The 11,280-nt window shown below is 44.0% G+C and overlaps 1 protein-coding gene across 1 annotated transcript; it reads left to right on the top strand.

The window, feature by feature from the left end:
• Positions 1-863: 863 nt before the first annotated feature.
• On the top strand, positions 864-1,823 carry MC2R (melanocortin 2 receptor). Its single transcript, XM_009511284.2, has one exon. It carries the CDS (start codon positions 864-866, stop codon positions 1,821-1,823), a length of 960 nt encoding a protein of 319 aa, XP_009509579.2.
• The last annotated feature ends 9,457 nt before the right edge of the window (positions 1,824-11,280 follow it).

The following is an 11,280-nucleotide window of genomic DNA, read 5'->3' as shown; positions in this document are numbered from 1 at the left end:
TGTTTTAATGTAGTTTCGATGAGGATTATTATGGAGAAAGAAAAACATCCTTATGCTGAAATAAACATTTTGTCTTTTAGATAGCTGTAAAATACAGCCAAGAAAAGATTGTACTTTGGATCTTAATCTGCATTAGAAATATGTTCATCAAATCAAAAGATGGTTTCAATTTACATGAAAAGGAAGCCTCTCACTAGTATCTAACAGGCCTCAGAAAAATATCAATATTTACAAACGTTCACATCTAAATTGAGGGTATTTTATTTCACCATCAGCACTGTGGTGGTAAACATGTTACTGTCCTGGACAACAGCTTATCTTGGCACTGGTCTCATTTGTGTCTAATAATACTGCAAATCTTGTGAGAAATGCCAGTCTTTTTCAAAGCTAACAGCTGCCCAGTAAATTTTGCCAAACTCTTGAAGTCTGTCAGATCAGTTTCAGAAAACGTGGAATGCTCACTGGTAAAGAAAACTACATATATTTTTTAAAACTGCTTTGAAGTTAAAAGAGAATTTACACTTTGTTTTCCTCTAAGGCTCAGCAAAGACTGGAACAGCTCTTATTTTATCCAAACCAACTTTGCCTCTCTCTGAGGATGATATAAGTTCATTCCGTTGCAATAGGTGATATGTCAAACATCTATTTTTGCCCTATCTGTGTGGTAAATTTCTTCTTGATATTTATGTTTCTACAGGTTTTATTGCAGGAGAAATTCAAAACATTTCAGTTAAGTCTTAAAATTTCTCCAGATGAAGGAGAAAGCCTTCAGCAAAAGAAGAATGGTCTGACTGGCAGCCTAGCTCCAGAATAGAGCCAAGCCTGAGAAACAACAATCGAGAATCTTTCCACGACCAGAAGAAATGAACACTGAGAGACCTTCCAACCTAATCAAACACCCAGGGCAGACAAGCATTCCTTCCCTCGAAAATATAAGTGATTTCTCCTTAAATATCACTGACTGCACCCAGGTTGTGGTGCCAGAGGAAGTTTTTTTCACTGTTGCTGCTGCTGGAATACTGGAAAATCTGCTTGTCCTTATTGCTGTCATTAGAAATAAGAATTTGCACTTGCCTATGTACTTCTTCATTTGCAGTTTAGCCATTTCAGACATGTTAGGTAGCTTGTACAAAACTCTGGAGAACATCTTTATAATCTTGTGCAAAATGGGGTACCTGACACGTCGTGGGGACTTTGAGAAAAAGCTGGATGATGCCATGGATTCCATGTTCATTCTGTCTTTACTAGGGTCAATTTTCAGCTTGCTAGCTATTGCAGCAGACAGATACATCACTATCTTCTACGCTTTGAGGTACCATAACATCATGACACTAAGAAGGGCCTTGGTTATCTTGGCAATCATTTGGACGTTCTGTGCTGGCAGTAGCATTGCCATTGCCCTCTTCTCCTATGAAGCAGCAACAGTCATTCCCTTCACCATCTTGTTCCCTTTAATGATGTTCTTTATATTGTGCCTCTACATCCATATGTTCCTCTTGGCTCGATCTCACGCTAAAAAGATCGCCTCACTGCCAACAAGCACAGTCCACCAGAGAACTAACATGAAAGGAGCCATTACACTGACCATTTTCCTTGGAGTTTTCCTTTGCTGTTGGGCGCCCTTTGTTCTTCACATCCTCCTAGCAAGGTTTTGCCCACACAACCCTTACTGTGCCTGCTACATGTCCATTTTCCATGTGAATGGGACACTCATAATGTGCAACGCAATCATTGACCCTATGATTTTTGCGTTCCGAAGCCCAGAATTACGGAGTACATTTAAGAAGATGTTCTGTTGTTCCAGGTCAAACTGGAACTGGTAAACACTTCATGAAAAATGAAGCTTATACAAGCACACCTATGGGGTGCTGTGCAACATCAGTTTGCAGAGTTAAAAATACTAATAATTACGCCCAAAGTAATACTGTGCTTGTACCGCCAGTGATTTTCAGAGGCCTACCAAGGAATGCATAAAAATGAAGTATGCACACAAATCTTTGCCAACCAGACCTCCAGAAATATTACTGATGAAGTTAATTCTGTTGACTGTTTTCATGCAAGTAAAAATATCTTAACTATCTTTTGTCAGTTTAGAAAAATTCAGATATAAATCTTCTGCAGCAAGTAGTGCATCACCCCAGAGATTAGTTTGTGCCAACTCATTTTGAATCAGTAACTTTAAAGTGTATGCTACTTTAAAATTCTATTGTTTAAATCACAGTGAACATTTGTTTCTAAACTGCACATTTATATAAAAGTCTATGATAAAGCAGAAAATGTAGTTGGATTTTGCTGGAAAAGTGAATTCATGACTGTTCTTTAACATCTAGTCTCCTTAAAATCATGCGATTAGTGTTCTCGAAGTTTCAAAAATAATTTTTGGAGTGTGAGTCCAAGAGAAGAATATAGATTGGTTTAAAAGCTATTTTCAGTGACTGAAGAGTTTTTTCCAACATAGAGATGTGGTGGTAGCAAAGATAGGTTTTGAATTTTAAAACCCCAAAGCCATGTCTGGACTAGCAAGGGGAATTGCTGAGCTTGCCAGCTCCCCATTGGAAGACCTGGCTGCCTTCAGCCCTCATCTTACTGCCCCTGCCTACACAAAAGTCTCAGGAACTGGCTGGCACCGACTTTGCTTGCAGCGCCCCAGGCCCAGGGGAGACAGAAGGGCGAGTCATCACTCACAGACCCTAGGAGCCAGAGCCTAACTCTCATCCCCGAACCGCTGGCTCTTTGCTTTGCAACAGGGACCTGGGCTCCTACCTCACCACAAAGTCTGACCAAGGGGAGAGCAGCCAGAGGCAAGAAGGTTGGATAAGGCACTATCCCAGACCTCCAGACTGCTTTACCAGTTCACCACTGCCCTGCCTATGTCACAGCCTCAGGACACAGCTGGGAGTGGTGGCACTCTCCTGCCATGGTCCTAGACCCATACTAGGAGCCCTCAAACAGCCTGTGTGGGGCACAGACTTTTCACCAAGAAGCTGGGCTCACTCCTTTCTTTTCATTACCCATGTCTGACCTTCATCCTCGACCTAAGACACTAAAGGCACCTAAGATAAGAACTTAAGATACAAAATCAGTCCTACAGCACGCCTTTGCCTCTTGGCCCCACTTCAAGGGCAGAGCAAAGTGCCCTCCAGTAACCCAGCACCTGTCCACTCCTTCCCAGGCTGTCCCAGTGTCTTTCTCAGCACCATCCCCAAACCTCCAAGCCACCATTTACCTGCAAAATATGGAGCAGCTGTGCTTATGTAGGTTATGGCCCAATGAGATTTATTTTCCATCCAGCTTGTTAAAACAAGGAGTCAACACTTAGGCAGCAAATTTTTGGCAGGTTTTATCCCACATTGTTCCCTTTGACTTGCAAGTATTTCTGCAGTTACTGACATTGGATCTCAGATTGCCATGAGATCCAAGCACTGTCAGGAAGTGGTTCCTACCTAACATTACCAGGAATTAACTGCCTATTCTTTGTATCTTACCTGGTCTCATCTGTCAATACACTCAGAATAACATCTCAAAAGCATTTGTTCCTGTCATGATGCCTGAGCAACACTTGAAATTATGGCTTGAGGTTGTTCTTTAAACTGGTGCTAGAGACTTGATGGCTGTTACTGCTACGCTGTGCGTCTAATATCCAGACAGTCAGCAAGGTGGGCAAAATGCTGCAACATAAGGGGATCTAAGATAAAGCACAGAGAGGGCAGGTTTGTAAACAACGAGAACCGCCTGTTCTCCATTTTTAATGGGTTCGGGACAACGGAACTTGCCAAGTCCTCTGAGCAGACTTGTAAGAATGCATGTCCTATTTGTTCGCAATACAGATGACATTTGTGGCATAATATTAGATCTTGAGGTGAGCCTAGGAGTTGTGTGAAAGAGTCAATAGAAAACTCAAAAGACACATACAAAAACTTTTTACTTCAGTGTGCATTAGTTATGATTAAATAGAGCTTTCTTCTGAAAATATTTCATTTCAGTGGAGGTAGAGTAAGGAAGAGCACAAAATATTCTTGAATAAAAAAGCTTCTAGGAAGGTTTTCATTTTCAAGTCTGCCAGCATTTGTTGTATGTCAGCAGATGGGTAAATCTCCATATGTTATCTCCTAATTGGCTGTAAATTTGGCTTGCATTTTAGCTGTTGTGAAGTCTCCAAGCAAATAAGTTTTCCTGTTTCACATATTAATGCCTCCATATATTTCCCTGAGTTGCTCTTTGAACAGATTCTGTAAGCCATGATTTTTGAAGCCTTCATTGTATAGTACTGAAATCACTCTTGAAACTCTACTCTGATATATTAATGTATAGCAGTGAACACTTTTCTCAGATTTCCAGACTTTCCTTCGTCTGCCCAGCTTTAAATTAAAAGTGTTTAGGGGGCAGAACTGTACCTTAGCACTGGGAGAAATAAGTTCATCTTGGATCCTACCAGAAGCTAATGAGCCTGGAAGGAAAACCCAGTCCCTTGAAAATCACAGGCAACACTACAATCAATGTTTAATTTAGAAGGGCCCACAGAACTTCACATGCCTGTGGCAACAAAGCATTTCCTAGTCACTTACTGCAAAACCAAAGAAAAGCTCCTCTTGTTTTTCTTTCTGTTGTTTTGAACTGAACTTCACGTTCAGGAGCAAAGTGACCAAATCTGATAAGCGCACCCAGGGGAATAAATTCCACTGAAGCAGTCGGTATACCAGTGAGAGACAGACTTGCACAGCAGTTTGAAAATAGCAATACAAATACAGTTTATCTGTGAGAAAATATGGTTTAGAGTTTATTTATGTGAGAAAGATCTTGTTTTCATGAATCATGGTCCTGGGCAAGACTTTCAGAAAAGTAGGTATCTTGGACTCCTATTAGCTGAACAAAATTTCAGTTTTTCAACCAATATTTAGGTAACTGAAAACCAAGCTTGACTTGAAGTGCAGAGCATTGTCAAAGGGATGCAACACTTACTTATAGTATTTGTTCACAATATGAGTTTAAGCAAAGGTTACCCTTCTCATTTTAAAAATCTCAAGCAAGATACTTCATTTAGAGTGAGCGATAATTGCAGGCAAGGAAAACAATAAAAGGATATTAAAGTATCTCTTTATCATGAGACCTAATACTGCTTGTAATAATACTGAATTGCAATTATGTTCACAGCCTGATCGATCTGGTTGGCTTGGAGGCTTGGAACTTTCAGTACTTTTTTTCAGTTCTAAACCTCTACATTTCAAGCCAATAGTTTTTTAAAATATCTGTTTGAGTCAGAATTGAGCTAAACTCTTCAAATGATACATTTATTCAAACATAATCTATGCCTCAAGTAGGCATAGGGTCTGGTTTTTAATTCTCTTAAGGTAATTACAGCAGATAGCTGTCTATGCAGATACTATATGTTCATCATTCAATAGCACTTTGATATGGCTTTGTTTGAAGTGTCACTTTTACAGAAGACACAATGCCATTGTGAGCTTCTGACTGAAAGAAGATGTCTTACAGTACAGTTCTGTACTACTGTGAAACTACCGTGACCATTTAAGAAAACTTTTCATGTCCACTTGAAAGCAGTTTCCCTATGTCTGCAAATCCCCTCAAATTACTGCTATAACACAAAGATGATATTTTTGAACTGTCACACATAGTCTAATCAGTAACCATTAGCTATCAAGTAGTTCTGGATAATCGAGCAGGAGTACAAATGCCTAATGAGTAATTAAAATTATTTATCACTTTCCTTATTTTCTTTTTTTACACTAACCCCATAGATGGGTTAGTTACTCCACATTCCATTGCTTCAGCAGCACCTTTATGCTACAATTTATTACAACTACAGTTCTTCAACAGTTACACCTAAACCTCATGAGAACTATCTGAATAAAGGTAGAGGTAGTGAAAAACCGTTTCCTAATGAGAGGAGTTACTTCACTAGCAACTTTACACACTGTGACAGCATGACCGAGAGTGGAGGAGATGGAGCATGTGGCCTGGGTGGATACTTGTGTTGAAAAACCAGCTGTAGTAAGTCAGATGCATGATTTACATGGATACCCAAACAGCCCCTTTATTGTTATTGCTGTATAGAGTCATAGAAATACAGACTCATCCAGGTTGGAAATAACCTTTAAGATAATGGAGTCCAACCATTAACCTAGTACTGCCAAGTCCACCACTAAACCATGTCCCTAAACACCACATCCACACATCTTTGAGATACCTCCAGGGATGGTGACTCATCCACTTCTCTGGGCAGACTCTTCCAATGCTTGATAACCCTTCCCGTGAAGAATTTTTTCCTATATCCAATCTAAGCCTCCCCTGGAACAACTTGAGGCCACTTCCTCTTGCCCTATTGTTTGTTACTTGGAAGAAGAAACAAACACCCACCTCACTACAACCTCCTTTCAGGTAGTTGTAGAGAGCAATAACGTCTCCCCACAGCCTCCTTTTCTCCAGGCTGAACAACCCCAGTTCCCTCAGCCACGCCTCACAGGACTTGTGCTCTAGACCCTTCACCACCTTCTTTGCTTTTCTTTGGACACGCTCCAGCACTTCAATGTCTTTCTTGCAGTGAGGAGCTCAAAACTGAACACAGCATTCAAGTCCTGGCCTCACCAGTGCTGAATACAGGCGCAAAATCGCTTCCCCACTCCTGCTGGCCACACTATTCCTGATACATGCCAGGATGCTGTTGGCATTCTTGGCCACCTGGGCACACTGCTGGCTCATGTTCAGCTGGCTTTTGACCAACACCCACAGGTCCTTTTCTGTCAGGCAGCTTTCCAGACACTCTCCCCCAAGCCTGGAGCGTTGCATCAAGTTGTTGTGACCCAAGTGCAGGACTTGGCAATTGGCCTTGTTGAACCCCATACAGTTGGCATCAGCCATTGATCCAGCCTGTCCAGATCCCTCTGCAGAGCCTTCCTTCCCTCAAGCAGATCAACATTCCTGCCCAGCTTAATGTCATCTGCAAACTTACTGAGGGTGCACTCGATCCCCTCGTCCAAATCATTTATAAAAATATGTAACAGAACTGGCCCCAGTACTGAGCCCTGGGGAGCACCACTTGTGACCAGCTGCCATACTGGATTTCTCTTCATTCACCACAACTCTTTGGGCCTGGCCATCCAGCCAGTTTTTTACCCAGCGAAGAGTACACCCATCCAAGCCAAGAGCAGCCAGTTTCTCCAAGAGAATGCTTTAGGAAATAGTGTCAAAGGCTTTGCTAAAGTCCAGGTAGACAACATCCTCAGCCTTTCCCTCACCCATTAAGGTGGTCACCTGGTCATAGAAGGAGATCAGGTTAGTCAAACAGGACCTGCCTTTCATGAAGCCAGGCTGGCTGGGCCTAATCCCCTGCTTGTCCTGTACGTGCCATGTGATGGATCATCTGCTCCACAACCTTCCTCTGCAGTGAGGTCAGACTGACAGGCCTGTAGTTCCCTGGATATTTCTTCCAGTCTTTCTTGTAAAGGGGCATCACATTTGCGAGCTTCCAGTCAATGGGGACCTCCCCGGTCAGCCAGGACTGCTGCTAAAGAATTGCAAGTGGCTTGGTGAGCACTTCTTCCAGCTCCCTCGGTACTCTTGGGTGGATCCCATCTGGCCCCATAGACTTGTGTGTGTCTAAGTGGTGTAGCAGGTTGCTAAACATTTCCCCTTGGATTTGGGGGCTTCATTCTGCTCCCCCTCCCTGTCTTGCAGCTCAGGGGGCTCAGTACCCCAAGAGCAACTGGTCTTACTATTAAAGACTGAGGCAAAGAATGTATTAAGAACCTGTGTCTTTTCCTCATCTTTTGTCACTTTTTTCCCCCCACACTCATCAAAGGATGGAGATTCTCCTTAGCCCTCCTTTTGTTCCTGACATACTTATAGAAACAGGTTTTTATTGTCTTTTACTGCCGTAGCCAGGTGAAGGCTTTGGCCCTTCTAATTTTTCTCCCTGCATAACCACGCAACATCTTTGTAGTCCTCCAGAGTTGTCTGTCCCTTCTTCCAAAGGTTATAAACTCTCATTTTTTCCTGAGTTCCAGCCAAAGCCCTCCATTCAGCCAGGCCAGTCTTCTTCCCTGCTGGCTCATCTTTTGGCACATGGGGACAGTCTGGTACTGTGTCTTTAAGATTTCCTTCTTGAAGAATATCCAACCTTCCTGGACCCCTTTGCCCTTCAGGGCTGCCTCCCAAGCAACTCTGTCAACCTGCCTCCTAAACAGGCCAAAGTCTGCCCTCCACAAGTCCAAGCTGGCAGTTCTGCTGATCCCTCTCCTTACTCCTCCAAGAATCAAAAACTTGAAAAGATTATTTTTATATAGAAAAGCTATACATAGAAAGGTTTCCAGAACAAAAAGGCAAGCTGCACTGTATACAGCTTTACAGGCCAACAACACGTTTTGGTGTTGTGGCTCTGAGGCACTACCAGCCCTGCCTGTCTCTGCCCACTCCTGGGGCTCCCCCCACCTGCCCAGGGCCCAGGACCCCATGTCAGCCCCCAGGCGCTGTCAGGCCCTGCCTCAGCAGTGCCACAGCAGGGCCAGTCTCCAGCTTCTACAGCCCTGCCCTGTCCAGCTATGGGCCCTGCCAAGCTGGGCCCACCTGCAGGCCCAAGTCCTGGCCCAGTCTCAGATCATCCCCAGGGAGGTGCCCAATGCCCAGGGCTGGGGCTGCCCTAATCCTGGCTGGGGCAGGGGGGCAAGTCCTGGCTGCCTGACCCTGGCCTGACAGGCCCTCGAGGAGCCCCATGGCCACTGGCCCCCACACCCTGACTTTAAGCTGTTAGTTGTAAACAGGCAGTTAAGACCCACTTCCACAGCATCTGAAAGTACACAGAGGCCTTTGCAGCATAGCATGAAAGCATTCAGCTCTGCAGGGAGCCTTGGTGTCAGCATAACACCATGTAGTTTAATACTGTCTCTAAAGCCAGCAAGAAATATATTCAGCACCTTTTAAAATCCTATCACGTAAGTTATTCTGGCTAATTTAAATTTGGTCTCAGTATTTGGTGGCATTGGAAGTCTAAGGTAAATGTCTTCCAATTCAAAACTAGCTTCCCAGTCCCAGAGACTTCTGCAGCTACTCACTTTCAAAATTAATTTATATTATCCACCAATCTAAATATGCATTTGAGCTTTCACTTGAATTTTAAAGAATAATCCACAGAGTCTGCTTCACTGATGTACCATTTCAAGTCTTACAGTCTACAGTCTTACATTTTCATTTACTTGAGAAATGAAACCACAGCCAAGCAATTTGGGTAATCACATCATCTGGTGTGACAGCTAAATCTGTCTTAACTGCCAGTCTGTGCAATGAGGAAAAAAGGAAGAGAGAATAAAGTGCTTCAGCCCAGCACAGAGCAGTCCATGTCAGAGGGCAAGCTGAGAGGAACTGATGGAGGCCTTGGGTCTCTCTTCTGTGCTTAGCTTCCCCTCAGATCACAGCAGAGCCTTTAAAAGAGGGGGGAATTTGGATAAAAGGCAGCTGTTGGCTCCTGGATGAGCAGGCAGATGAAAGAAGCACAGCCTTGCAAGTGAGAGCTGGCTGGTCAATAAGGGGTTGAGACTGGCAGTGTTTCCATTAGAGGAGCTGGCACTAGGGGTTGTTAGAAGTCTGGGAGTAAGCCCAAGGAAAAGGGTCACTGAAGAGTAATTATTTTTTTAAATAATGGTGTTAAAAGAACTAAATCAATTGTTCAACCTTTTTCTATACATAGGGGTCTTTACTGAAGGCTTTGTCTGGGTGGCTCAGGATTATCAGGGGCATGCGAAAGCTCATCAGGTAGAGGGGTCCTTGGGTTCCCAGGCTGGAAACATTACCAGCAAAGCTAGGGTCAGGCTAGGAGGGAAGAGGGTAGTGCTGAGGCTTGGGTGAGAAGAAAGTATTTCTAGGATTGGGTGGGACAGCATGGAAGTAAACAGAACAGAGAAAGAAAGGGGTGGAGAGGACATACTCATCTTGTACAGCAGACCTGAGAGAGAAGCAGAAATTAAGAAAGTAATATTCAGGGTCAAACAAACCAAGGTCAAGAGATGAGTGAAAGGAGGAGACATGTCCAGAACAGAGCTTTTGTTCTTGACTTACAACAACTACCAATAATTGCTTTTTTTTTTTCAGCTTCATTTTCTGCTCAGTATTGATGTATTTTGTGCAGATGCCCAGGTGCTGGCAGCAGCAGAGCTGCAGCAGTGGCCTTTGTGAGGAAAGGCCACGGCTGCCCCATGCCAGACACAGCCAGTTCCAGCCAGGTCCAACAGACCCACCACAGGGCACAGCTGAGCCCCTCAGACAAGATGGTGGCACCTCTGTGAGAATGTGTTTAAGAAAGAGCAAAAAAGCTGTGCAGAAGCTGTGCAAGAAGAGGAAAATGTGAGAGAAACAGCCCTGCAGACACCATGGTGAGAGAAGACAGAGGGTGAGGAGGTGCTAAAGGCGTTGGAGCAGAGACTCCCCTGCTGCCTGTGGAAAGGACCATGGTGAAACAGGTATTTCCCTGCAGCCCTCAGAGATGATCATGCCAGAGCAGCTATTCACACTGCAGTCCATGGAGGACCCCACGCTGGAGCAGGTGGATAGTTCTTGAAGGAACTACAACCCATATGGGGAACCCATGCTGGAGCAGGTTTGCCCTGAAGGGCTGCAGCCCATGGGGAGCACCCATGCTGGAGCAGAAAAGAAGTATGCGGAGGAAGGAGCAGCAGAGAGGAACTGCTGTGGACTGACCACAACCCCCATTCCCTATCCCTCTGTGGACAAAAGAGGACTTAGAGAGGCCAGGAATGAAGAAATTAATTTGAGCATGGGAAGAAGGGGAGGGTGTGGGCAAGGTCTTTTCAGTTTTGTTGCTGTTTCTCACCATCCTACTCTGGTTTAATTGGCAATAAATTAATTTTCCCCAGGTCAAGTCTGTTTTGCCTGTCTGTTTTGCCTGTGACAGTAACTGCTGAGCAATCTACCTGTCTGTAGCTTGACCTGCAAGCTTTTTTTCATCTTATTTTCTCCCCCTGTCCTGTTGAGAAGGGGAAGAGAGAGAGCCACTGGGTGGGCATCTGGTACCCAGCCAAGGTCAATCCACCACAATAGATGAATCTTACAAATAACAATTAACAGTACTAGTCTAGAAATAAGATGCCATAGGACTGCAAGGATGGGCAAACCACAGGTGAAGGAAAAGGCTTGCAGTAGACTAGTTTAGTGAACTTGCACCAGCTTTTTTAGAGATCCAAACCAGAAGTGTCCTCTGTGCTCTTATACTGACAGGAAAATGCTGACTTAGACTGACCAAGAAATAAACCACAT

Source organism: Phalacrocorax carbo, chromosome 2 (assembly GCF_963921805.1).
Source record: "Phalacrocorax carbo chromosome 2, bPhaCar2.1, whole genome shotgun sequence".
Classification (NCBI taxonomy): domain Eukaryota; kingdom Metazoa; phylum Chordata; class Aves; order Suliformes; family Phalacrocoracidae; genus Phalacrocorax; species Phalacrocorax carbo.
This window is presented reverse-complemented; position numbering and strand designations above follow the sequence as displayed.